The sequence below is a fragment of the Dryobates pubescens genome, chromosome Z, assembly GCF_014839835.1.
Source record: "Dryobates pubescens isolate bDryPub1 chromosome Z, bDryPub1.pri, whole genome shotgun sequence".
In the NCBI taxonomy this organism is placed as follows: Eukaryota; Metazoa; Chordata; class Aves; order Piciformes; family Picidae; genus Dryobates; species Dryobates pubescens.
In genome coordinates, this window is record NC_071657.1 from 70,982,850 (window position 1) to 71,009,838 (window position 26,989).

Below are 26,989 nucleotides of genomic sequence, written 5' to 3' on the forward strand. Positions count from 1 at the left end.
GTCAGCCTGACCTCAGTGCCAGGGAAAATTATGGAGCAGATTATCCTGGCGGCAATAGCTGCGCACCTGAACGATGGCCAAGGGCTCAGGTCCAGCCAACATGGATTTAGGAGGGGCAGGTCCTGCCTCTCCAACCTGATCTCTTTCTATGATCAGGTGACCCGTCTGGTGGACGTGGGGAGGCCTGTGGATGTGGTCTACCTGGACTTCAGTAAGGCCTTTTGACATCATCCCCCACAGCAAACTGCTGGCCAAGCTGTCAGCTTGTGGCTTGGACAGCAACACTCTGTGCTGGGTTAGGAACTGGCTGGAGGGCCGAGCCCAGAGAGTGGTGGTGAATGGTGCCACATCCAGCTGGCAGCCAGGCACCAGTGGTGTGCCCCAGGGATCAGTGCTGGCCCACATCCTCTTTAATATCTTCATTGATGATATGGATGAGGGGATTGAGTCAGTCATCAGTAAATTTGCATATGACACCAAGTTAGGAGCCGATGTTGATCAGTTAGAGGGCAGAAGGGCTCTGCAGAGGGACCTCAACCGGTTGAACAGATGGACAGAGTCCAACGGGATGGCATTCAACAAATCCAAGTGCCGGGTGCTGCACTTTGGCCATAGCAACCCCATGAAGAGCTACAGGCTGGGGTCAGAGTGGCTGGAGAGCTGCCAAACAGAGAGGGACCTGGGGACAGCTGGCTGAACAAGAGCCAGCAGTGTGCCCAGGTGGCCAAGAAGGCCAATGGCATCCTGGCCTGCATTAGGAATAGTGTGGCCAGCAGGAGCAGGGAAGTCATTGTGTCCCTGTACTCAGCACTGCTTAAGCCACACCTTCAGTACTGTGCCCAGTTCTGGGCCCCTCAGTTTAAGAAGGACATTGAGACACTTGAACGTGTCCAGAGAAGGGCATGAAGGCTGGGGAGAGGCCTTGAGTACAAGCCCTATGAGGAGAGGCTGAGGGAGCTGGGATTGTTTAGCCTGGAGAAGAGGAAGCTCAGAGCAGACCTTACTGCTGTCTACAACTACCTGAAAGGCGGTTGTAGCCAGGAGGGGGTTGGTCTCTTCTCCCAGGCAACCAGCTCCAGAACAAGAGGACACAGTCTCAAGCTGTGCCAGGGGAACTTTAGGCTCGAGGTGAAGAGAATGTTCTTCACAGAGAGAGTTATTTGCCACTGGAATGTGGTCCCCAGTGAGGTGGTGGAGTCACCATCCCTGGAGGCATTCAAGAGGGGATTGGACGTGGCACTTGGTGCCATGGTTTAGTCATGAGGTCTGTGGTGACAGTTTAGACTTGATGATCTTTGAGGTCTCTTCCAACCTTGGTGATTCTGTGATTCTGTGATTCTCCCAGGTGACCAGGATGTCCATGGAATCCATGAAGAGTTTGCACTGCAGAAGAATGAACTCTGCATCCCTGGGAGGTTCCATCAGATGAGGGAAAAGAACTGGAATGGACTGATACCTGAGCCTGACTGTTTGTAGGATGCCCTGATGAAGACACGGACTTTGCTAGACATGTCATCTGAAGACGTCTAATTTGATGATATGTTTTGGGTGCAGGAATTATGGTATGAAATAAGGGCTGGTGTGTGGCAGTTCAGGCTAAGTGCCTCCTGCTGCTGCCACATAAGATACACCTCTGGTGTCATGAGTGTCCAGCCCAGTAGGTGGACAGAGGAAATAGCATATTTCATACCCATAATGTCCTTCTCTGTAAAAATTTATGGGCAAAGTCTCACGCTTCCTCTTTCTTCCCTCCCTACTCCCATGAGAGATGATCCCTAACTGGTAATGGTGGGGGAGTATCTCAAGGCCTCTTATGCCTAGCTAGGCCTAATGTCAAGAGGAGAAAGGGGAGGGGCAGTCTCAGATCTGGCCAGCTGTGATTAGGCTAACAGTGGAGGGGGGAGAAGAAAAAGCCCTGGGGGTTTTAGGGTATACCCTCAGGTAGGCAGAAGGGAAATGTTGGGAGGCTCTTGGGTATGCTGTAAGAGGATTCTGTATGCTTTGGGACCTCTTTTATCACTGTGCTTGTAGCTTTCTGTAAAACACTTGCTGCTTTTCCATTTAAATTTTCCATCACTTCAGCAATCCATTTGTGTGACTGTCGTTTTTATGCCCCAATGGGAGGCAAGAGAGGATCTGCCTAGCCTCAAACTGGGACAATTAGGAAGAAAATTTTTATGGTGGAGGTGATGAGACACTGGAACAGTTTGCCCAGAGAGGTTGTGTATGATGCATTCCTGAAAGTATTCAAGGCTGGGATGGATGAGTTTCTGAGCAACCTGAGCTACTGGTTCTGACACTGGTGCTGGAACTAGATGATTTTTAAAGTCCCTTCCAATCCAAACCATTCTATGATTCCTTGATCAGCAAGAGTAAACCACTGAAGCATCATGTCTCATAAGCACACAAAACTTTAACATTTTGCAAAAATCTCATTGCTATACAATCAGGACCAAATAGCTTTTTCACATACTACTTTAACCTTTAAGGTTTTTCAGAAACCAAAATCACAGAATCACCGAATCACCAAGGTTGGAAGAGACCTCAAAGATCATCAAGTCCAACCTGTCACCACAGACTTCATGACTAAACCATGGCATCAAGTGCCCTGAGCTTCCTCTTTTCCAGGCTAAACAATCCCAGCTCCCTCAGCCTCTCCTCATAAATGATACAGTTAACTGAGAAATCATGGGGAGCAAGCTGTACACAGCAAATAAACTAAAGAGAGGTGAGAATGTGAGTAAGTACTGGCCCTGCTTGTGGCATCTCTACTGGAAGCCTCATCATGATTCTGCACTGTGGCCACTGTTTATATTTTCTGAAATTAATTTTCCTATGCAGGAGTGGAGAAGAAAAGGATAAGGACTGATAAACATTCCAAGAATCTTGACTTAAAGGAAATGAAATTGTCAGCTTATGCTTCTGGTGCTCATTCACAGAGCAGTAAGATAGAAAAATATTTTTAGACTCATTCAAACCCTTTGGTTTTTTGTTTTTTTTATTTGAAGAACAAAGGGAACACATTGAAGGCTGTGCAGCACCACAGCTGGTTTTTCCAGAAACAAACTTACCTACCACAAAGACCCCAAGAATGAATCCAGGAAAATGCCACATCATATCTCCGCTCCGCGTTTGCTGCCAGTGTGCCTGAGATAAGTTGTATCTCTTTCAAGGTGTTGCAATATAAGTGCTTCAAAAATGACCTCATTTTTCAAAAGTTTTATTGTTAAGTTTGAAGACTAGACAAGGTCATACTGGTTTTACATCATTCTACATGATTTAAGTATATACAAAACCATTTTAATATTACACAGCTTGAAAGGTTGCAAAGGTCATTGTGTCCAAGATAATTCCGTACTTACTGACACATCTGAAGCCAGCACTGAATATTATAGTTCATATTTGTTGTATAGCAAAGATACACTCATTTAGTATCCTTAGTCTTCAAAACTGACACTAATTTGTATGCAGCCATTCCAAAAGAGAAAGTCAACCTCAAAACCAGAGCCAGTTAAACTGATAAGCCCTTTAGCAGAACACAAATAAAACAGAGGCTTGTGCCGGTGCTTTATTTCCCAGGCTATAAACACAGCACATAAAAGAGCTACAGAAAGGTGAAGTCTGCCTAAAAAACACTTGGTTTGGGGTGAAATTTAATTAGGAGAACATTTCCAGTCTTGTTCAATGATGTTGTTACAATAAATACAGAAACCAAGGATCATTTCAGGGTTTCTCCATCCCCTCTTAATGGGGCATGTCCTATTCAACTATTTCTGGTTTTGGGATGCCAGTTGCTTTCATGGGGAGAGTACAGCCATGCTATTTTATAACTTGGCCCTTGCATCAAGGGTGTTCATTAAGACAAGAAAATAAAATGAAAGGAAGAAAGCTTAATTATAGACTACAAACTGATTCTCATCTGGCTTTTTATTTTATTTTTCTTTTTAATCTGAAGTATTCCACAGAAATCAAGGTTTCTTTCTGGTTTATACTGCTGACACTGGGAGCAGAATTTGGTACTATGGCTGCACAACATCATTTAGAGAATGCTTTTTGGTAGCTAAGGAATAATTAGTTTAGCAAAACCCCCAGTATGTTGGCTGAAGCTATAAGGGCATCTCATATATGATTCTTCTATGAATTATTACAGAGTGTTATCGACAATGCATGGAGCTTTCTTTGCAAGTTGTGAAGACTGCTGGCTGATGAAAGTGGACACAGGACATAAGGATGAAAATACTCTAAATTAATACAAAATGAACTTACTCTCTTAAGTATCATGAAGTTAGTCTCTTAAGTATTATGATCACTATTTGTATACACAGATGAATGAATAACAATCAATTACTAAACCAAGAAAGACTAATACAACACCATAATTGAAGTTGCAAAATATGAATAAACAGAAGAAAAATAATTTGCTTAAAAACATATAACAAGTACTTCAAAGGAACATCAAAGCAAGTGGGTAAACTTGTGAGCCTAATTTCCTGGAATGACCTTCCATTTTTTGGGGGGGTACAGTTGACTAGAGGAATAGCTACATAATATTTCTCATCTCTGTAATTAAATTTAGGGTTAATTGCTCTCCCATAGCTGGAAAATGTTGTTGGACCTCATTAAACATTTTGTGTGCCCTATAGATATAAATATTACATCCATCTTTTTTTCTTTCTTTCTTTTTTTCTCTCTCTCTCTTTCTCTCTCTCTTTTCCTTTCTTTCTTTCTTTCTTCCTTTCTTCCTTCCTTTCTTTCTTTCTTTCTTTCTTTCCTTCTTTCTTTCTTTTTCTTTCTTTCTTTCGTTCTTTCTTCCTTCCTTTCTTTCTTTCTTCCTTTCCTTTCTTTCTTTTTTTTTTTTTTTTTTCCTTTTTTCCTTCCTCTCCCTAGAGCCTAAAGGGCATAACATGGGTAGTGGGCAATTTATGAATACTTGTCCTCCATTATTCAGATGTTTTTTGCTCTTCAGAAGTACTATCATGATTGACTTTCTCTTTAAAATCACTCACTATGCTTGAAGACCACTCTATATATACATCATTAAGGAATGCTGTTAACACAGTTACAGACAAGACAGTAACAGTCTAGTGGCTTTTGTTATGCAGCACAAAGTAAAAAATAAAGAACAAAGTTAGCAGTGTTGCACAGGACCTCAACATTTCTTACACATACTTTTACCTTTACAAGACTCTTTTTTTTTTAGAAGTTTTTAAATGTCTAAGCCTTATAAAATAAATACTTGTATAAATACAGTTTAAGGATTAAGTCATTTTATAGAGGCAGGGTGTTCTGTTTGTTAAAATGTGACAGTTTAAGTGACACTATCAGAAAACCGCCACCAATATATCCCCAATTCTTGCATGTAAAATTCCTGGCTGCTATTCTAGAGTCTTTCACAGTTCAGTGGATAATATATTTTGTCTGTGGTGGAGAATGTGTGATTAAATGCAGGTCTTTGAAATCCAAACCGTTTTGTTTCCAAAGTAAACCTTGCCCTTTGCAGACTGTGGGCCAACTAGCAGTTTGCCTGGGAAGCAGCTCCCAGGTTCATACTTTAGTATTTTGGTGAGATTGTAACCGAGACAAAAAATAAGTGGCATTTGCTAGAACATGCAGCTGTATTTCTATCTATCCATCTACCTGTCTATCTATCGCTCTCCACACCAGCATGTTGTGAAATTAAAAGGGCAACAGCAATCCTAGCAGCTGTTTTTTTCAGGTAACAAATAAATCGGCCCCTTGCTCCTTGTCCAAGGAGTTTTTTAGACTTAGGTGCTACTCTAACATAGTCATAGACCACTTTATTTTGAGGAAACTCAGAGTACTCTACAAAGGCTGACATCATTACCTCCATCATCAGGGGAAACTGAGGCACAGGGGAGAATGTCACCCCTGCTGCTTCACTTTTCCTCTTAAAACCTAGCTGTTAAACTGGGGTCCACACTGGCTATCAAGTTAAAACAACACAGCATGTATGAACAACATAGCATGAAGATGTGGCAAGATAAAAGGCAGACTCCTTGTGGCTCATTGACAAATGTCTATAAAGACACAGTTGGGATTGTTAGGGTGCCAAGGACCCAGCTTTGGTGAACTCCTGCAACACTTCTTGTCTTCATGCCCGGGATGAAGGCTGCAAACACAACCATATGAAGCGCCTGTTGAGGGGGTATCTGGCAGTAAGGGAGTCATTCCTCCTGTCTTTTAGCACCTGATTCTTTCATCCCACATTCACCACTTCACAGAAATTCAAGGTGTTTCTGAATGAATTGGGCAGGAAGCTCCATCTAGGGCTGGGCAATTCACGAAAACGGGCACTGTGTGCCTTTTACTTATGTGTGTACTTAAGATGAGGTACCAGAAGCGTGGCACACAAGTGGTGTCTCATCTCAGCCTCTCTGAAAAAGAGCATCTCAAGCAGAAATAATAGACTTTTGCAAATTCATTAATTTCATAATATTCCAATAACAGAATTTGTTCTGTATGCAAACAAGTAGCCTCTTTCAAAGAAAACAACATCAGTGGTGACACTAAACAGAAACGCTGGAGGTCATGTCTCTAGCATGCAAAATAGAGGAGGAAAAGGGTTAGTTAGGAAAACCCTTTAGGTGCATGGACTTTGCTTTTCAAATGAAAGTGATGAAAGGTAGCTTGTAATATCACAGGTACTGTGTTTTACAGTACCACAAAATATCTTCCAAAATATATGTCATAAATACTGACAGTGTTTGATAGGCACAATTACTATAATGCAGTCATCCCCAAGTAAACTTATTGCTAAAAGCTGCAGTATCACTTTTTGCAAGTAAGATGACAATATGATTTATGAAGAACTCGTCAGCCCAATGTTTCTAAAGCTGCAAATGAGCTTTGTCATGCTATTTCTCTTCCCTTGTAAAAAGGACGCTGCTGTATTTTTTTTCCCTAACACGTTTCAACTAGTGTGAACGACTCAGAGGAAAACTAGAAAGATAATTCCACAGCAGAAGGGACAACACTAACAGGTTTCAAGGACAAAATCGGATTGGATCACTTAAAGGGCAGGCTTAGACCTCCTTGTGAAAGACAGTTAGCGGCCTACCATAAGATGAGCACTTGTTCATGAAAAACCCACTCAGCATCCTACAGGCTTTGCACAGTTTCTTCTACAGAGAGACTTTCAGCTACACCGACAGCTGCGATGTCTAACGGAGACCTGTCTCAGTCCTCCGCAGCACAGCCCAGCAGCTCCGACCGCAGGGTGATCCTGCCGTACCACGACCACGGGAGGATGCGGATGTGCCGGGCGTAGATTGGAGGGTCGATGACGTTCTTGCGGTGAGTGTCATTGTCAAAATTCCCCTGGAAAACCTGAGGGGCAAGAAACAAGAAGAGTTAAGGTCCAGTGGCTTAAGGAAGAGCTGTGGCAGAGTTCTGCTGCCCCTGTGCACCTCTTCATGCTGAGTATTGATCATCTAGGGCAAAAAATGGATGCTGCAGAGAGCACCTGCCCTGGCTAAGACCTCAGGATTTCATTGCATACCAGGAACCTCAGAGATGGGATTATGCATGGCATGCTCAGTCCAGTGCAGATTCAGCCTTCTTTTCATAGAATCACAGAATCATTAACAAATAACAAATCAGCAGATGACAGAATGGGACATTATTCATAGAATAGAATACATAGAATAAACCAGGTTGGAAGAGACCTTCAAGATCATCGCGTCCAACCCATCAACCAATCCAACACCACCCAAACAACTAACCCACGGCACCAAGCACCCCATCAAGTCTTCTCCTGAAAACCTCCAGTGATGGCGATTCCACCACCTCCCCAGGCAGCCCATTCCAATGGGCAATCACTCTTTCTGTATAGAACTTTTTTCTAACATCCAGCCTGAACCTCCCCTGGTGCAGCCTGAGACTGTGTCCTCTTGTTCTGGTACTGGCCGCCTGGGAGAAGAGACCAACATCCATCTGTCCACAACCTCCCTTCAGGTAGTTGTAGAGAGTAATAAGGTCACCCCTGAGTCTCCTCTTCTCAAGGCTAAGCAACCCCAGCTCCCTCAGCCTCTCCTCGTAGGGCTTATGTTCCAAACCCCTCACCAACTTTGTTGCTCTTCTCTGGACTCGTTCCAGCAAGTCAACATCCTTCCTAAACTGAGGGGCCCAGAACTGGACACAGAACTCGAGGTGCGGCCTAACCAGTGCAGTGTACAGGGGCAGAATGACCTCCCTGCTCCTGCTGGCCACACTGTTCCTGAGGCAGGCCAGGATGCCATTGGCCCTCTTAGCTGCCTGGGCACACTGCAGGCTCATGTTCAGTCTACCGTCAACCAGCACCCCCAGGTCCCTCTCAGCCTGACTGCTCTCCAGCCACTCTGACCCCAGCCTGTAGCTCTGCATGGGGTTGCTGTGGCCAATGTGCAGAACCCAGCGCCTGGATGTGTTCAATCTCATGCTGTTGGACTCTGCCCATCTGCCCAGCCTGTCGAGGTCCCTCTGCAGAGCCTCTCTACCCTCCAGCAGATCAGCTCCTGCCTCCAGCTTGATGTCACCTGCAAATTTACTGATGATGGATTCAATGCTTTCATCCAGATCATCAATAAAGATGTTAAAGAGCATGGGGCCCAGCACTGATCCTTGGGGCACACCACTACTGACTGGCTGCTAGCTGGATGTGGCACCATTCACCACCACTCTCTGGGCTCAGCCCTCCAGCCAGTTCCTAACCCATCGCAGTGTGCTCCCATCCAAGCCATGGGCTGACAGCTTGGCCAGGAGTTTGCTATGGGGAACGGTGTCAAAGGCCTTGCTGAGGTCCAGGTAGACTACATCCACAGGCCTGCCCACATCCACCAGGCGGGTCACCTGATCATAGAAGGAGATCAGGTTGGTCAGGCAGGACCTGCCCTTCCTAAACCCATGCTGGCTGGGCCTGATCCCTTGGCCATCCTCTAAGTGTTAAGGTTGGAAAAGACCTGTAACATCACCAATCCAACCTTTGTCCCAACACCTCCATGACCACAAGACCATGTCCTGACATGCCACATCTAATTTTTTTTTTAACACCTCAGAATACATCACGGGATGTATTTGGCTGGAAATATGCTCAAGATCACCTAGTTCAACCTTTGACCCAATGCTGCAAGGTCAATGTTAAAACATGTCCCTAAGTGCCACATCTTGAAGGTCTCTTCCAACCTGGTCTATTCTATTCTATTCTATTCTATTCTACCCACACACCATTTAAATACCTCCAGGGATGGCGTTTGAGAACCCTTTTGGTGAAGAAATATTTCCTAATATCCATCCTGAACCTCCCCTGTCACAGATGGTAACCATTTCCTCTAGTCCTGTCTCTTACCACCAAGAGGCTGGCGCCTCCTGGCTCCAACCTCCTTTCAGGTTGTTGTAGAGAGCAATAAGGTCTACCCTTAGCCTCCTTTTCTCCAGACTGAACAACCCCAGCCTTTTCAAAGCTTAATCCACTGTTCTGCAAACACCCTCCCTAAAAGTTGCGTAAAAATCATTAACATTAAGAAAATTAAATGTCATTTTGCTTGGCATTTGTATCAAGTCAAATGAATCCCAGGAGAGCCTGTTATTGTTTCCAACAAAATAACATTAATAATTAAATTTAGGAAGAATTTTTATTGTATCACTTAAAAATGCAGCTTGAATGCAACTATATAAACCCTGGTGAAGTTAATGATTATCAAGGCTGCTGAACAAAAGTCAGTATTTGAATTAAGACCATCATTTTGTGATCAAATTAAAGCATCCTAGCACAGGAAAGTGCCTATGATGATGTTAATTCCACTGGTATGGTTTAACCAATGCATAAAGGACTCTCCAAACTTCTGTCTGTGTTAATACAATGACAGACTTTTGCCCCATGGTAACCACTATCTAAATTCAAAGGCTGCAGCACCACTTTTTGTTTTTTGTCTCAAAATGATCAGATTATGAATAGAATAGAATAGAATAGAATAGAATAGAATAGAATAGAATAGAATAGACCAGGTTGGAAGAGACCTTCAAGACCATCACGTCCAACCTATCATCCAACACCAGCTAATCAACTAAACCATGCAACCAAGCACCCCATCAAGTCTCCTCATGAACACCTCCAATGATGGTGACTCCACCACCTCCCTGGGCAGCCCATTCCAATGGGCAATCACTCTATGAAGATTTTCTTCCTAATATCTAGTCTAAACCTCCCCTGGCACAGCTTGAGAGTGTGTCCTCTTGTTCTGGTGCTGGTTGCCTGGGAGAAGAGACCAGCCCCCACCTGGCTACAACCTCTCTTCAGGTAGTTGTAGACAGCAATAAGGTCTCCCCTCAGCCTCCTCCTCTCCAGGCTAAGCAACCCCAGCTCCCTCAGCCTTTCCTCAATCTCCTCATCTCTTGGGATGTTTTCAGTTTTTTGTGGGAAATGTGCCTTCTCTTCAAATGTCAGACAATTCACTTTTCATTTGTAAAAACTGAATTTGGTGGCTTTTTGATTTGAAATGAATGAGTTTCGTTTGCATTATGCAGAGGAGGAGTACGGGCCTCCTGAAAAAGTGCTTATATGCCTGAATTAGTGCAGAATGACAAATTTCCTAGGGCTCTTAGCATAAATGTCAGAGACTGAATTCAGAAGAGGCTGATCTACTATTTTAGCCCTTAAGATGGTTCCTTCGTGACGTGTTTACAGAGTACTGCATGAAAATCTTCACTTTTTGGTCTCTGTCCTGCACTTTTTATTTGAATTTCGAAAGCTTCTTTCAATTTGCCATGCCAGACAAAACATGTGTCCTGCATGAGTGATGCTCTTTCACAAGTGATAAATTTCCCCTCTATCTGGCATCTCACTAACACAGATAGCAGCATTAAAGCATCTAGCATTTAAGATAGCTAGACAAGATTGCAGCCAGACTGACCACAGAAACAACAAAGTATGAGTCTAAGGAAAAGTACATGGTTTAGCACAGAAAAAAATAATTGTTGGCCAAGCACAGTGTTGGTTATATAAATCAGATACAACTTGGGCTAAGAAGATTGTGCCTGAATTTGAGTTTATTTTGTGGCACTACAGCAGAGAGTAAAAGGCAATAAGCTTATGATTAAAATCACAGTGTGGCACCCCCCAACATACAATATGTTGATAGGAAAGCTGAGAAGCTTGGTGGTGATTTGGTATTTTTTTGGTTTGGTTTTTTTTTTTTTTTTTTTTTCATTTGATTTCTTGCACATGCATGCAATCACAGAATCACCGAATCACAGAATCACCAAGGCTGGAAGAGACCTCAAAGATCATCAAGTCCAATCTGTCACCGCAGACCTCATGACTAAACCATGGCACCAAGTACCACATCCAATACCCTCTTGAACACCACCAGGGATGGTGACTCCACCACCTCCCTGGGCAGCCCATTCCAATGGCTAACAATATACCTGCTGATATTTTCTTATCAAGGCAGATGATAAGCAATGCAACACTGCAGAAAACTCTTGCTGCAGAACTACTGGAAAATTATTTTAGTCTCTATTTTATTTTCCTTATGGAAGGTGCATTTCAGAGATAGCATCTAAATGAAGGCTTAGAGCAAAAACATTGTTTACCAGAAAAACCCAGATACAGCCTCAGTATTTGTATCTGCATATAGCAATGCAAAATAAATAAAATTATGCGATGGGAACCAAGCAACAAATGCAGCTGAAGAAAATTGTCATTTACTTAAAGCAGGAAAACAGCAATTAAATTTTATTTTAAATTCAAACATGATTTCATTAGCACTTGGACTCAAACTCATCTGTTTCAGAGGTTAAACTATGCAGATCAGAAATTCACCTTCCCTCAAAATTCACGATCCAATTCCAAGAAAACACTTAAACATGCTAGAAGAGAAAAAATGGTTTTAGGGAAATCAATTTATCAGAAAGTGAGAGAAGCTTTGTCAGCATCCACAGGTGTGACCTGCATGAAATATAACATTCTAAGATCAAATTTACTGTATTTTTGGATGGTTGTTTTTTTTTTTTTTTTTTTTTGCTGTGGACCCAAGGGAAATATCATATGGGAAAAAAGTATTCTTTGCCACTTTTCATTTTATTTCAACCTAAATTCACTTAGTGGAGTCAAGAAACTTTGAAACAGCAAGAAGGATAAAGGAGAAGAGCTATATATCTGACTTATCAATACACAAAAGATTTTTTTTTTAAAATTCATCATTGGTTGCTTTATGCTCACACAGTAGCAACTAAATGAACCACCCAAGCAGTTAAAAGCCCTTGAAGAGCTGGTATCCTCTTACCATAAATGAACACTCCTCACATGTTTCCAAGAAGTTCATTTCCATGTACAAGACCACTGAAGACTGTAATGATTTATTAGCATCCAACAACCTGACGTTAGAGTTATAATACCTAGCCCTGTGTAATTTATTTTGGATGGAAAAAAATTAAGAAAATCCTCAGTGACAATAAAACTCGAGCTCATTAGCACTGAAGGAATAAAGAGCAGGGGTGTAAGTTTTCAATTCATCAGAGCATAAAGCCAGCACTTATCACATATCTTCATTTTGAGTTCTGGGTGGGTGCATATCATCTCCTGCCTTATTTCAAATAGCAAATATACTAAGTGAAGCATCAAGATGACCATAACCATGGAAGAATGTCCTTGTGCAAATTATTAAATGGACTGGCTCCTCAGCCTGGAAGGAGGTATGATGGATGTCTGTAAAAATTGTAAGTGGCATGGAGAAAATCAATAATGGGCAATATTGCACTGTCCTCTTACCAGAGTCACCAGGGGATAAGGAATGATAGCAGATTTGTCCTGAGTCAGCTAAAGGTCATGGTTTCCCATACAAGGCATAATTAAACTGTGACAAAATTTCCAAGCCTTTAACTACTGTGAAAGATCAGATAAATTGTTAGGAATGAAATCAGCAGGGGCTATTATAGACACAGACAGAAAAAAACATGGAGGTTGGGAAAGTACACTAGGGGAAGAATAACAGCCCTACTTTCCCCCCCAACACATACCCCCTTGTCATCTGTTGCAGGATTGTCCCTCCCTTAGACAATGTTTCTGCCTCCTCCAGCCCATTGCCTCTCATGTTGCAAGGTGCCTTTGTGGGTAAAAGGGGACTGAAGCTTTAGTTTTTGGAAAACCCTGTTGTAGAGTGTTAAACATTTTGAAGTGGATGTTTCTATTTACATCTATTTGCATACTTAAAAGGTGTGACTTGTTAAAACATTTATCCAGCAGCTTCAGCAAGTTTGCACATACACACCCCACACACATATGTGTTGCTCATCTGTAGCTTAGTCTCCTACAGATGCTATTTAAAAAAAAAAAAAAGAACGAAAATGCATGCTGTTGTATTTTTAAGTATGATGACTCATTTCTTTATTATCACTTCACACAAAAGAGAATGAAAACCTTGGCCATTGGAATGGGCTGCCCAGGGAGGTGGTGGAGTCACCATCACTGGAAGTGTTTAAGAAGAGACTGGATGAGGCACTTGGTGCTATGTTTAGTTGATTAGATGGTGTTAGGTGATAGGTTGGACTCGATGATCTCACAGGTCTTTCCCAACCTGGTCAATTCAGTTCTATTCTATTCTATTCTATTCTATTCTATTCTATTCTATTCTATTCTATTCTATTCTACTCTACTCTACTCTACTCTACTCTACTCTACTCTACTCTACTCTATTCTAGAATACATAGAATACATAGAATACATAGAATACATAGAATAAACCAGGTTGGAAGAGACCTTCAAGATCATCGCGTCCAACCCATCAACCAATCCAACACCGCCCAAACAACTAACCCACGGCACCAAGCACCCCATCAAGTCTTCTCCTAAAAACCTCCAGTGATGGCGACTCCACCACCTCCCCAGGCAGCCCATTCCAATGGGCAATCACTCTTTCTGTATAGAACTTTTTTCTAACATCCAGCCTGAACCTCCCCTGGTGCAGCCTGAGACTGTGTCCTCTTGTTCTGGTACTGCTTGCCTGGGAGAAGAGACCAACATCCGTCTGTCTACGACCTCCCTTCAGGTAGTTGTAGAGAGCAATAAGGTCACCCCTGAGTCTCCTCTTCTCCAGGCTAAGCAACCCCAGCTCCCTCAGCCTCTCCTCGTAGGGCTTATGTTCCAAACCCCTCACCAACTTTGTTGCTCTTCTCTGGACTCGTTCCAGCAAGTCAACATCCTTCCTAAACTGAGGGGCCCAGAACTGGACACAGTACTCGAGGTGCGGCCTAACCAGTGCAGTGTACAGGGGCAGAATGACCTCCCTGCTCCTGCTGGCCACACTGTTCGTGATGCAGGCCAGAATGCCATTGGCCATTCTATTCTATTCTATATACTGATATTCCCTGACAAAAACACTTCTGAAGTAGAAAAGAATTGTTGATAATTGTTTCTGACAAGCAATTTGTGTCTCTTTCTTTTAAACCTTCCCTGGGACTTTTTGACAGAACTGGTTTTTGCTCTTGGTGGAGTAGCCTTCCTACCACGAAGTTACAAGTGGGCGAAATGAAGTAAAAGGTGGAGCAACATATCTTGATTTCCCACCAGAAGTAGAGCTGCTTTTCACAGGTTTACTGCATCCCTTGGAAAATGCTTCCAAATAGAAGACTGGGAAGGTATCTTTTTTTCATCTACAGGTGTAAAGACATGTATGTAACTGTGGCCATATGTGTTTTTTTGACTAAGAGGATTTCTCTTCAGTCATTATGCATAAAACCTCTGGGTGTAAATTTCCTCTTGATGTTAGCCGTCTTCCTTTCTTCTGTACCAAGTACTTTTCCCAGGACCAGATGAAATGCCAGTAGTTGATTGGTATGCGATTGGATAGCTATGCAAGAGAATGCAGTGACAGAAGAAAGATTGTTTTTCCCTCTCCATGATACACAAATACAATTGTGTACTGCATGACCTTTGCTATTTTTTTCAAGTTCAGAACAGATAGCAGGCAGATAAAACTTTTGAACTTGTGAAACATACTATAACATTCTAGTTATTTTTTTCTGATTTTTTACTGATGCTACTGAAATGGGAATTTACTCCACTCTTCATAGTTTATAAGTGGTTTTTGATAGAAAATTTAAAGCCATGCAAGAAAAGACATAGTCTGAGGCCAACCTTCTCCCAGAGATGCTTATAAGAATTCAAGGTAGAGACTGCTAATTTGAGTGTTATCTTCCTTTACCTCTTGGTGTGGTATAAGAGAGAGATGTGTGTATTATATACACAAACTAGGATGTGTACAGCTAGATCTTAATCTGATACTAATCATATTAACTCAGGTGAAAATAATGGAAGTCACTCAAAATGTAAACTAGTGCAGAAAAGAAAAAATAAATATTATTTTAAATAATAGTATTAAATACTACTAACAATTTAAATATGGTTTTTTTATAAGTCTTTAACTGTGCTAACTATGTAGATTATATGTAGGAACTGAATTTACCAGTGTAAGCCAGTTAGTATAATAATTAAACACCATGCAGAAAAAAACATTCGTATATACAGCATAAAGATTTTTAACCTGACATAATTTAACTTTTTGTTTATAAGTAGGTTAGATGAGACTAGACTGGGCTAGACTAGACTAGAATAGAATAGAATTAATCAGGTTGGAAGAGACCTTTGAGATCATCGAGTCCAACCTTACATTCAACACCATCTAATCAACTGAACCATGGCACCAAGCACCCCATCCAGTCTCTTCCTAAACACCTCCAGTGATGGTGACTCCACCACCACCCTGGGCAGCCCATTCCAATGGCCAATCACTCTTTCTATGGAGAACTTCTTCCTAACATCCAGCCTGAACCTCCCCTGGCACAACTTGAGACTGTGTCTTCTTGTTCTGATGCTGGTTGCCTGGGAGAAGAGACCAGCCCCCACCCGGCTACAACCTCTCCTCAGGTAGCTGAGGAGCAAGACGGTCTCCTCTGAGCCTCCTCTTCTCCAGGCTAAGCAACCCCATCTCCCTCAGCCTCTCCTCATAGAGCTTGTGCTCCAAACCCCTCCCCAGCTTTGTTGCCCTTCTCTGGACACGTTCCAGCAACTCAACATCTTTCCTAAACTGAGGGCCCCAGAACTGGACACAGGACTCAAGGTGTGGCCTAACCACACCTTCCTATCTTCTGTTGCTATGGCAATTAACTAGACATGCAAGGCATATCATGCTCATCATTTTGTGCAAAATTCTAGCGGTCATTTGCATACCGGACATTGTCTACCTGCAGTTAATTACACCGCTGATGGTAAATAATGACTGACAGTGCTATAGAATGCTGGACTCCTTTACTTTCAAATGTTCTTGCCTTATTTTAAAACTCAGCCTCTGAAATACCATTACTTATTGTAGCTGGCTGTGCAGAAGGCTGTGCAATTTATAAATCACATGTGGAATCTGATTTGAAAAAAAAATTGGCTGGAGTGTCCTTAGCTTTGGAGGTATAGTGAGCTACTGACCTCTAGTTGAGAAAAACAAGATAGCTATTAGCTCTGGTCTTTTTTCTAAAGTATTTTTCTCCCTTCTTGCCAGGTTGCAAAGTAATTTATTTTGATTCTTGAAGACAACAGGAAAAGCTTTCATATTTTCCAGGCAACCCATTCAAACTGCTTAAAATGAATGAGAAAGGCTTCATTTTGTAGACACATGCTTTTTTTTCCCCAGTGACTTTTCATCTGCTCCCATAGAAGTTCAGCACAGACATGACCTCAAATGACTGGCCATTAAAACAGCAGAAGGCAAAGAGGAGCTGTAGGAGCCACTGTTCTTGGAACAGCTCCTCCATTTGAAATAGTGCTGAACACCACACTTCCTTCTGTGGGAAACAACTAATTTGTTGCAGATCAATCAATGATACAGACTGCACAGAGTGCACTTGTGAATACAAGATGCTAATATTTTTTTCCTTTGTGGAATAACTTCACAAAGGATGAAGATGCAGAGATGCATAGCTTCAAGAATTCACTGACATCTGCCTGTACACAGGGACTCATCCTGTAAAATGCTGAACAGTGAGATGTTCAGCACCAGACAGAATAAAGTTACTTCAATGTATTGTAAAGCTGCAATATTAATCCACAAATTGCTATTACCATCCTACCAATATCTTCGTAATTCCTGTGTCTGAGACAGTCTTTTTATCCTTGAGAATGTAAAAGGACATATTCTTGTTAGGGCTTTAAAAGTTAGTTTTAATGATAGTGCCAGCATCACAGGATGAATATAGGATGAGTCAGTTGTCTGCAGAGGAAATAAGAAATCTATATACTCCATCCTTCATAGAATAAACCAAGATGTTCAGTTAATAAGTAGAATGAACAATGCATGTGTTATGCTTGCTGCTGTTGATAGCTGCCAGTATTTATGCTTTATCTTCCTTCTGTGTCTCCAAAGGACAATAGAAACATTTAAGTGAAGTTTCACTTTGCTGTGAAAATGTGGTTGCTTCTACAGTGTTACTGTATTTGGGGCAAAATCTGCATCTTAAGCTAAGGAAATTGTGTGTAATCTGAGCAAAGATGTTATCATACAGGATCAATAATGCCATATCTCCTCTGCTCCCCATGGATGAGGTGCAGCATGCTTTTTCTTCAGCTGTTTTTTTTTTCTATTTTGAATCATAGAATCATCTTTGTTGTAAAAGACCTTCAAGATCATTGATTCCAACCATCAACCTAACACCACCATGGCCATTCAACCATGTCCCAAAGTGCCCTGTCTACATGTTTTTTGAATACCTCCAGGAGCAGTGACTCTACCACCTCCCTGGGCAGAAGGGACAGCATATCCCTGTTCCAAAGCCTGACCACTCTTTTGGTAAATAAATTTTCCCTCACATTCAATCTAAACCTCCCCTGGCACAACTTGAGGCCATTTTCTCTCATTCTGTTACTTGTAACTACCTTTCAGAGGCAGACAGCAAGAAGGTCTCCTCTGAGTCTCCTTTTCTCCTGATTAAACAATCGCAGTTTCCCTAGACACTCCTCATAAGACTTGTTCTCCAGATCCTTTGCCAGCTCTGTCCTTTCATTTTTGTGTGACCAGTATTTCTGGTGCTATAAATCTGCAGTGGGAAAATCCCATCAGAGCACACATACCTAGCTGGCATTTTGGTGTCAGACTGACAGGTTTTATTGGGTGATACTCCATGAATCTGACTGAGTTCAGTTTAAGTATTCTCAGTAGTTAAATTGACGATGAAAATAGATTTGCTTATTAAAAGTGCAGATGTGGCCAAGTTCTTCCCCTTTTGAAAGGTGGGATCAAAATTCAGAGTGCTCTTGGCAAATTAGAGAAATGCCCAGAAGACCAACGGTGCAATTCAACAATTATTAGGAATTCAGAACCAGTGTCACAGATCTGATAGGGAGACTGATAAGAGGCAGTAATTCTGTGCTAAAGACTGCAACACAACGACGTCTGGGAGAACACATTTCAGAACAAGCTGGTCCAACCACAACACAAAAGATGATCTGAGACTGAGAAATCATCTTTTGAGGAAAGACTGAAAGAACAAGATTAATTATTTTTCCTGTAGAAGCTGAGAAAAAATAGATTAACATACTCTATCTTAAAAAAAAAGCTGCCTGAAAAGGTGAAGATAAAATCAGGGATTTGTGCCTTCTGAAGCCAGGGTGTGGTGGTTTAGGCTGGGTGCTGGCTCTGATGCCACTGCACAGGGCACACCAAAGGGGGCCCAGCCCAGTGGGTAGTCACAGGAAGCCAGGTATTTCATTCCCATAATGCCCTGCTCCCCTATGAAACATCAGTGCGGGGTCCTCTCACTCTCTTTCCTCCCTCACCACTGCCTAGGTAAAATGGTGTGAGCTGCCTCCCTTGGGCCTGCCCAGGCCCAAGGCTGGGATGAGGGGTGGAAGAAAGAGCCCTGGGGGGGTTTTGAGTGTACCCCCCAGGTGAGGGATGGGACATTCTTGGGTATGTTCTGGGATCTCTCTCTCTCTTTCCCACGGTGCTTGTGGTTTTCTGCAAAACTTTCATTGGATTTTTTTTTTTCCCATTTAAACTTTCCACCATTTTTGCAGTCCGTTTTGTCTGAGTCTTTCTTTTGCCTTTTGCTTTTGTGGTGGGAAAATTGGTCTCCCAACCCAGTACACAGGGTGAGTGTATTGCAGGGTGTGATAAGTGACATTTCTACCCTTAAGGATATTTAAACACTGGAGAAGACAGCTTACATTTAGAATAGAATAGAATAGAATAGAATAGAATAGAATAGAATAGAATAGAATAGACCAGGTTGGAAGAGATCTTCAAGATCATCAAGTCCAACCTAGCATCCTAATCAACTAAACCATGGCACCAAGCACCCCATCAAGTCTCTTCCTAAACACCTCTAGTGATGGTGACTCCACCACCGCCCTGGGCAGATCATTCCAGTGGTAAATCACTCTTTCTAGGAAGATCTTCTTCCTAACCTCCAGCCTGAACCTCCCCTGGTGCAGCTTGAGACTGTGTCCTCTTGTTCTGGTGCTGGTTGCCTGGGAGAAGAGACCAACCCCCACCTGGCTACAACCTCCCTTCAGGTAGTTGTAGACAGCAGTAAGGTCTCCCCTGAGCCTCCTCTTCTCCAGGCTAAGGAACCCCAGCTCCCTCAGCCTGTCCTCATAGAACTTGTGCTCCAGACCCCTCCCCAGCTTTGTTGCCCTTCTCTGGACACGTTCCAGCAACTCAATATCTTTCCTAAACTGAGGGCCCCAGAACTGGACACAGGACTCAAGGTGTTGCCTAATCAGTGCTGAGTGATTCTGAACAATGACCTCCCAGCTCCTGCTGGCCACATTGTTCCTGATCCAGGCCAGGAGGCCTCTGGCCTTCTTGGCCACCTGGGTACACTGCAGGCTCATGTTCAGCCTATCATCAACCAGTACCCCTAAGTCCCTTTCTGCCTGGATGCTTTCATCACTTGCTGTTTGTCTGAACATATTAAATAATAATCCGATGGTGAATGGTGCAGATTTGAACATTGTATGAGGTGAATAAACTAAGCCTTGAACTGTTGGTACCTACTTCTAGAGTAGGAGGAAGTGAGTTAGAACTTGTTGAATCATGTTTTCTGCTGAGAAAACACCAGAGATGGAAGAGGAGGAGCATAGATTCCTCCTAAGTCAAGAGGTACTTGTAAAAGTGCAGTCCTGTAATCCTTTCCAGTCCTACCTTCCAGTTTACCAAGTCCACTGACTGACAGCTAGCATTTCTGGAATGTCAGACTCTGCCATCTGGCTTTTGACTCTTCTAGACATTTGTCATATGGCAAAAAAAAAACCCAAATTAAAAGTATATTTTGGATGGGTGTCTAGGCTCACATAAGTGATCTTGTTTGTTTACTTTGTACAAAATTAAATTAAGAAGTTGAAAATTCTCATTTCCAGCTAAGTGTATTTGATCACTTTCTGCTTTAATTGCTCTTGATTTGTTAAAGAACCATAATAACATGCATCTATTTTATTCTTAGGGATGCTAATTAATATGGGATGTGTGAGATGTTTTAATAAGACAATGATTAAGAATTTTCCATTGTTCCCAACAGAATATGCATATAGTAATTAACAATCCATCTGATGAAGAAAGCAAAACAGAATTTAACTGCCTTGGCAAATGTTATAAACAAGGGTAGACTAGAACATTGCTGTTAAGTGAGTGCATTTTCTTTTAGATTTGCTTGTGACTGTTACTGTGTTTCCCACTGGAGACTGTAAGGCATGTCTTATTTTTCAGTAAAATGGAATGTAACAGTTCATTAATGGAAGTTTGACTTGCAGACAACATCTTCTTCTGCTTTTGTTTTTAAATGCCAGAGATTTAAAATGGGATGAATACAAAGTACTGAAGTGACTATCTGTCATTTATATTGAATACATTTATGATACCTCTACAAAAGGTGAGTTGTTTGTTTCCAATTTTTATCTGACAACAGGTTATACTAAACACATCCATAATCATTGGTGCCTAGACTTTCTCAGCTGGATGGCCAAAATAACTGCGTTTTTTTTTTCCCTATCTAATATGCTTTAGAATTTGATAGGGAAAAGTCTCAGTGCAGGATAAAACCACAGCAAACTCCACTTTGGATTTAAGAGTGGGACTTCACAGCATCAACTTGAATAATAATTTTACAGCTTTAACATGTCTATGCAGACACACATGCAAAGCTTTAATCCAGTAATTTAGGACAGCCTCTCCTAATAAATGTGTGTACGTTTGATCAATCATATAAAAGCTGTGAGATTTAAGAGGCACTGGTTAGGCCATACCTTGAGTGCTGTGCCCAGTTCTGGGCCCTTCAGTTTAGGAAAGATGTTGACTTTCTGGAACGTGTCCAGAGAAGGGCAACAAAATTGGTGAGGGGTTTGAAACACAAGCTCTATGAGGAGAGACTGAGGAAGCTGCGGCTGCTTTGACTGGAGAAGAGGAGGCTCAGAGGAGACCTTATTGTGCTCTACAACTACCTGAAGGAAGGTTGTAGCCAGGTGGGGGTTGGTCTCTTCTCCCAGGCAACCAGCACCAGAACAAGAGGACACAGTCTCAAGTTGTGCCAGGGGAGGTTCAGGCTGGATGTTAGGAAGACATTCTTCACAGAGAGAGTGATTGCCCATTGGAATGGGTTGGTGGGAAGGTGGTGGAGTCACTATCACTGGAGGTGTTTAGGAGGAGACTTGATGGGGTGCTTGGTGCTATGGTTTGTAGAGGTCTAACCCCTCATCAACAGATCTATCTATAATCACACAACATGTATCAAGAGATACCCATAGTTTTCTCATTGCTTAGAAAAAACAAATAAATGAATCCAGTTGACCAAAATGGAGTGTATTCATGTTTATACTGAGGAATTCTTGTTTATTCAAAGAAAACTACATACAAGGGGAACATATATTGCTATGAATGTTAAAAACACCACATTTGAGACATGGATTACCAGATATATCAGATGTGTGGTATTCTTATTAGTGCAAATTTGGTTTCAATCAGATATAGTCCCACTAAGATACTTAATAAATAATTGACATTTTGTCAGCTTGATTAATATTCCCCTTCAGCAATGCACATGCTGCAATCTCTTTCTTAAACAGATATCATTATAAATTCAGGTATTTGCATTATAAAAGTGTTATACACCCTAAAGAAAGAGGATAATGAATAATATCCCAAACAAGAAGGGAGAAGTTAAATTCTTCAGGTAAATCAGTGAGCAAACCTAAATTTCTCAGCGCCTTTCATTAAACATTTTGAAAGGAAGTTATGAAACTTTTTATGTTTTGTATTCATTTAATAGTGTAATAAAAAATATAATCTTTCCACTAGGCATTTGAAACCCTAGTGATTAATTTCCAGAAAAGAAAGAAAGAAAAATAATAATCCAAAATGTTTGGGTGATGTTGTACACTATAAAGAAGTGCTTTACAGAAAATTACAGGAAATAGTGCATGCTTATCAAAATACACACTGAGAGGCTGTATTTTAAATATACAAATAAACTGCTATTTATATACCTTCACTTCTAAAGTTAAAGGAAGAAATAATTCCAATAAATGGAGAACTGTAAAGTTTTATGTCCCACATTTAATCACGTTAAATCAGGTGCATTGCACTTATAGGTGTGATATTGCTTCACTGTGAATGTCATTGTGTTATATGACTGTTTTTTATTAACCTTGACTTTTATCTGTGGGATTCTATGCATATGGAACCCTATAAAGCAGGCAGCATGCAATAACCTACAGGCTTCCAGTGCTGGAATTACTACAGATGTAGTCCCCTGTAAACGCAACTGAAATATTAATTTTATCTTTGCTTTACCTTATCCTTCTTTTGTTTTTCATCTTGGTATATGATCCAGTGCTCTCCATCATTACTGTAAGCAAGCTTGTAGGACCCCACAAACTGGACATGACCAAAATCTTTAGCTCCTTGGGTAATGATACCAGTGATCTTTGTAGGGACAAGCAGATCCACCTAAACAAAACAAAACAAATACAAAACAAGACACATGAGAACTTACTCAGAACAGTTTCTGTTTGCAGTCTGACTTTACACTACATCAAAGCAAAAACAGTACAGCATGTCACATCTTATTTGCACACAGTTCCTGGGTACAGGCAGGAACCCCAGAGGTGTTAAGAAGCCCCATAGTGCATAGAGGACCCAGTCTAAGAGGTGGCTTTGCACTGCTTTGCATCATGCTGACACCATAGACAAGAACTTCCCTTCTTCAAGTTCCAAGTCTTCTGTTTTTCTTGGTGCTTATGGTTTATACCACCTAACAGTGCAAGAAGGATGATTTTTAAACCATTTTTCTTGGTATCATACACGGTCCCAATGAAACAGCAGTCTCCACTGCAAATAATTTCTAGCCAAAAAAATGTTTCCATGTGCTCTTAATTATTAGGACACAATATGCCAGAGGCTGGTTCCCCAAGTGCCTTTCCATTTTCTCTACAACAACAATGTCTGTGCTTTACTAAATCTTTTAAAACATTTGCTATCACTCTTTTCCTGCTGAAGGTTTCTTCTCTTTTTAAGCTGTTATTTCATTTTTGTACCTCTAAAGCTCTGACTTTTTCACTCCTTGATTTTTATTTTTTTTTTAGTTCTTTATTTTATAATCTTAGCAAAAGATTTAAAAATGACAGGCAGGAAACCTGAAGCCTAATAAAATCTGAGTTTTCAAGAGGCTTTCACGTGGGTCAGTGCATCTGTGATCATTCTTTTGAACTCAAACTCAAAACTGAATATAACAGATTCAGGCCACATGCCTTGGACTAAAATGTTGAAGGAACAGAAAATAACAAAAGTAAATTGACCTAATAATGTATTTTTGGAGGAAGAAATGAGGAGTAATAAATTTCCTGTTAAAACTGACATTTTTTTTTTAAATATGATAGTGGAAGTGAAGGTTTATTCTGTGTCCTCCAGCAAAGTGGGAAGCCAGTAAAAAGAAAAAAGAAAAAAAAGATAGATGTATTTCAAGCAATAAATGGCAGTGGAGCAGCCAACACTTTTAATATTGTCTGTTAAGTCAGGCAAGAGAGACTAATAAAAAAAATATTATAGTAAAACAAAGGGAGTGATGAACTCATGAGAAGATGAGTGTTGTGTATACTGCAAAGATTAGAAACAAGAAGCTGAAGGAATAGACAATCTCTGGCCAATCAAATGCTGAAGATCCAGTCTTGCAATCTTGAGAAGTTGAGATCCCCTCTGCAAACAAGATTTTGACTGGAACATGGGACAAAACAGAAGAAAAGGTATGCTACAAAGCATGAGAAATTATATCATGAGAAGAAAAGAAAATAAAAACAATTATAAGTCAGGTAGTCAAAGCTGATTCCTTTGAAAGATTAACATTACAAGAAGACAGATTAAAATATGAGCAGATTTGAAAGAAAACATGAGGAAAAATGACTCCTTGGAGCAATCACACAAGAAAGACTGGAGACCACTGCCAGAACATTTAAACTCAGGTAACAAATGATGAGTAGTGAATCCCTTAAAAAAAAGAAAAAATAAAAAGGAGTAACTTGAAAGCTTCAATACTGTGATAATACATCAGGAAGTGTAATATGTAATTGTCTGCAGATGGTTCAAGAGATTTGCTTCTACCAGAATGAGCTAATTTACTGTCATCTGATAGCAGCAATTTTACTCAGAGGAGCTCCTCAGAATATGAGGGAAGTATCCTTGGGAGGCAAGACTCTCTTTGGTCTGTTGAGGGAGAGGGAGAGAGAGATTCAGTCGATGGTGCCTCAGAAAGGGAGTCTGCTTTCAGAGCTCCCATGGACTGCTTGAAGGAACTTCTTTCTTTTGTAAGGCATGTAAGGAGTCTTACTTCCATAGCCTAAGTGAGCCTCTGGGAAAGAACACTGCTAATTAGTATAAGTCTTTCATGAATTAATAAACACCGGGTCTCCAGACCTTGCTTCCAAATATTTTGGAGTCTAAATGAATAGCCTGTTTTTCAAACAAGCTGATCTGGTAAGGAATCACTAATTAGTGCACATTTTCAGGCAACATTTGAACTAAACATTTCAGAGTCAGCTTCAGATTCTCTTTATAAATAAATGTGACACTAACTTTTCACAAGTGTAATTATTTTTATTTTTTTTAAGCAGAGAATGATTCCTCCACTAAAAGTTAATGTCTCTCCTGTTAACTTGAAAAAAAATTGTCTCCATAAAAATCAGTTGTTTATTTTTAAAATGTTGAAAGCCATCTAAAAGGATTTCACAAATATTTAACATGGCCATGACACTCAATGCTTCTCATTGAAATGCAGAACAGGGTGAAGGAAATTCTCATTAAGATTCAGGGGATTTCAAAGCTAAAATCACAGTAAATCTTTATTACCACATAGATCCAATGTCCATAAAAATGTCCTAGTAACAATTTTTTTGTGCTTATAGGACATAGCCAGTGGCCTTGTACTCTTTATTCAGAAAAATGATGTGGGAAGATGAAAGGTAATTTGGCATATGTTCAGTCTTTTTCTGAAAGACTTACATAGCACTATGTAGAATATATATGTCTTTGTGTCTGAATGCAATGTATTAAAGAAAAAAAAAAAAAGAAGAAAAAAGATAAATAATGAACAGACAGACTTCAAGGCCTTGACAGTAAAGGCAATACATATTGTTGGGGATGGAGGAGAAGAATAAAAATACATAGTACTAGCATCTCCTTCTCATACTTTAGTATCTTATGTACTTATTTGTTCATAAGCTGATTAGAAGCTTTCAGACAGTAAAGACTGCTATTAACATAGCATTAAAGAAATACAACTTTTACTCTGTTTTAGATTTATGACCTTCTACAAAAGGCAGCTTTTCATTCTTCCTATTGAGGTGAGAAGAATTTGCTCCAAATCATAGGTAAAACATCTGCATTACAATAGCTTAAACAAAAGTCCTAGCTTCTCATCAGGACACAGAACACATTTTTTCTTTTAGGGCAGATTGCAAGTAACAGGCAATCAAACAAATTACCAGGGAGAGAAGCTGAATTAAGGCAGAACCACTATGTACTCTTCAAAGCTGAGTGTGATTAACAGGATCAGAATGTGACTTTGGCTTTTTCAGCACACTAGAATTTAGAACGAGGTTGAGGCAATTAGTCTGCGACTGATAGGATCATTAGCTGGTTACAAGAAGAACCACGGTTTACAGTTTAATGTACATTTCTGCAAGCAGCTGATCAAAAAGCAGTTTAACATCTTGTGTCTGAAAGAACTCTCTTGGGCTGTAGCTACTCCCTTTTCCCACCTTGCTTCAGATGTTAAAGACAATTCAGTGTGATTTGGAGGAGAATTAAGAAAAGCACAATGATAAATCCACCTGAGTATGAAACATTTTAATGAGCCACTGCATAGATGTGCAGCATGAACTCTGTGTCAATGTGCAGTTAAATGTGAAGTGACTAGTACTTGTACTGGTTAAGTAGTCTTTCTTATCAGGAGGAAACAGTCACATGCATGATCTGTCCCACCTCTGAATATTCTGGAGCTAATAAAGCTCGACCCTCACCATCTGACTGTGCAGATATGCCCAGCCTTCATACAGCCATCTTTGCACCTCAGGTTCTCGAGAAATGTTAACTTATAAATGCAGAGACTTTCTGTCTGACAATACTATCTTCTCTCAAGAGCAGGAACATGAGGATGAGACATTTATAGACACTTGGGACATCTGCCCATAAATTAGTTTGGATCTGCAAGCAGCGGAAATGGATTTTCATGCAATGTGCTCCCCATTCCTTTTCCCTCTTTTATGGGGTATAAACAAATTAAGTACCAGGCATTTCCTGGAGGTGTTAAGGAGGCAGGACAGCACATGACTGATAAGCCATGTGTGGACAGGACTGATGAAACAAAGCAGATAACTTTGATGAGATCACATGTGTAAGGTGAGTTACCACAACCACACAGCTCATGCAGTGTCTCTCCCAGAACACAAATACACACTGACTCTGAC

The 26,989-nt window shown here is 41.0% G+C and overlaps 1 protein-coding gene across 2 annotated transcripts in view; it reads right to left on the reverse strand.

The window, feature by feature from the left end:
• Positions 1 to 4,847: 4,847 nt before the first annotated feature.
• EDIL3 (EGF like repeats and discoidin domains 3) overlaps positions 4,848 to 26,989 on the reverse strand; it is a 339,872-nt gene continuing 317,730 nt past the window's right edge. For both annotated transcript variants that reach the window (XM_054178605.1, XM_054178604.1), the window contains 2 exons: positions 22,824 to 22,979; positions 4,848 to 7,347 (listed from right to left, as the gene is read on the reverse strand). In XM_054178605.1, coding sequence (XP_054034580.1) covers positions 7,198 to 7,347; positions 22,824 to 22,979 — 306 coding nt within the window. In that variant the 3' untranslated portion in view covers positions 4,848 to 7,197. The remainder of the gene's footprint in view (positions 7,348 to 22,823; positions 22,980 to 26,989) is intronic.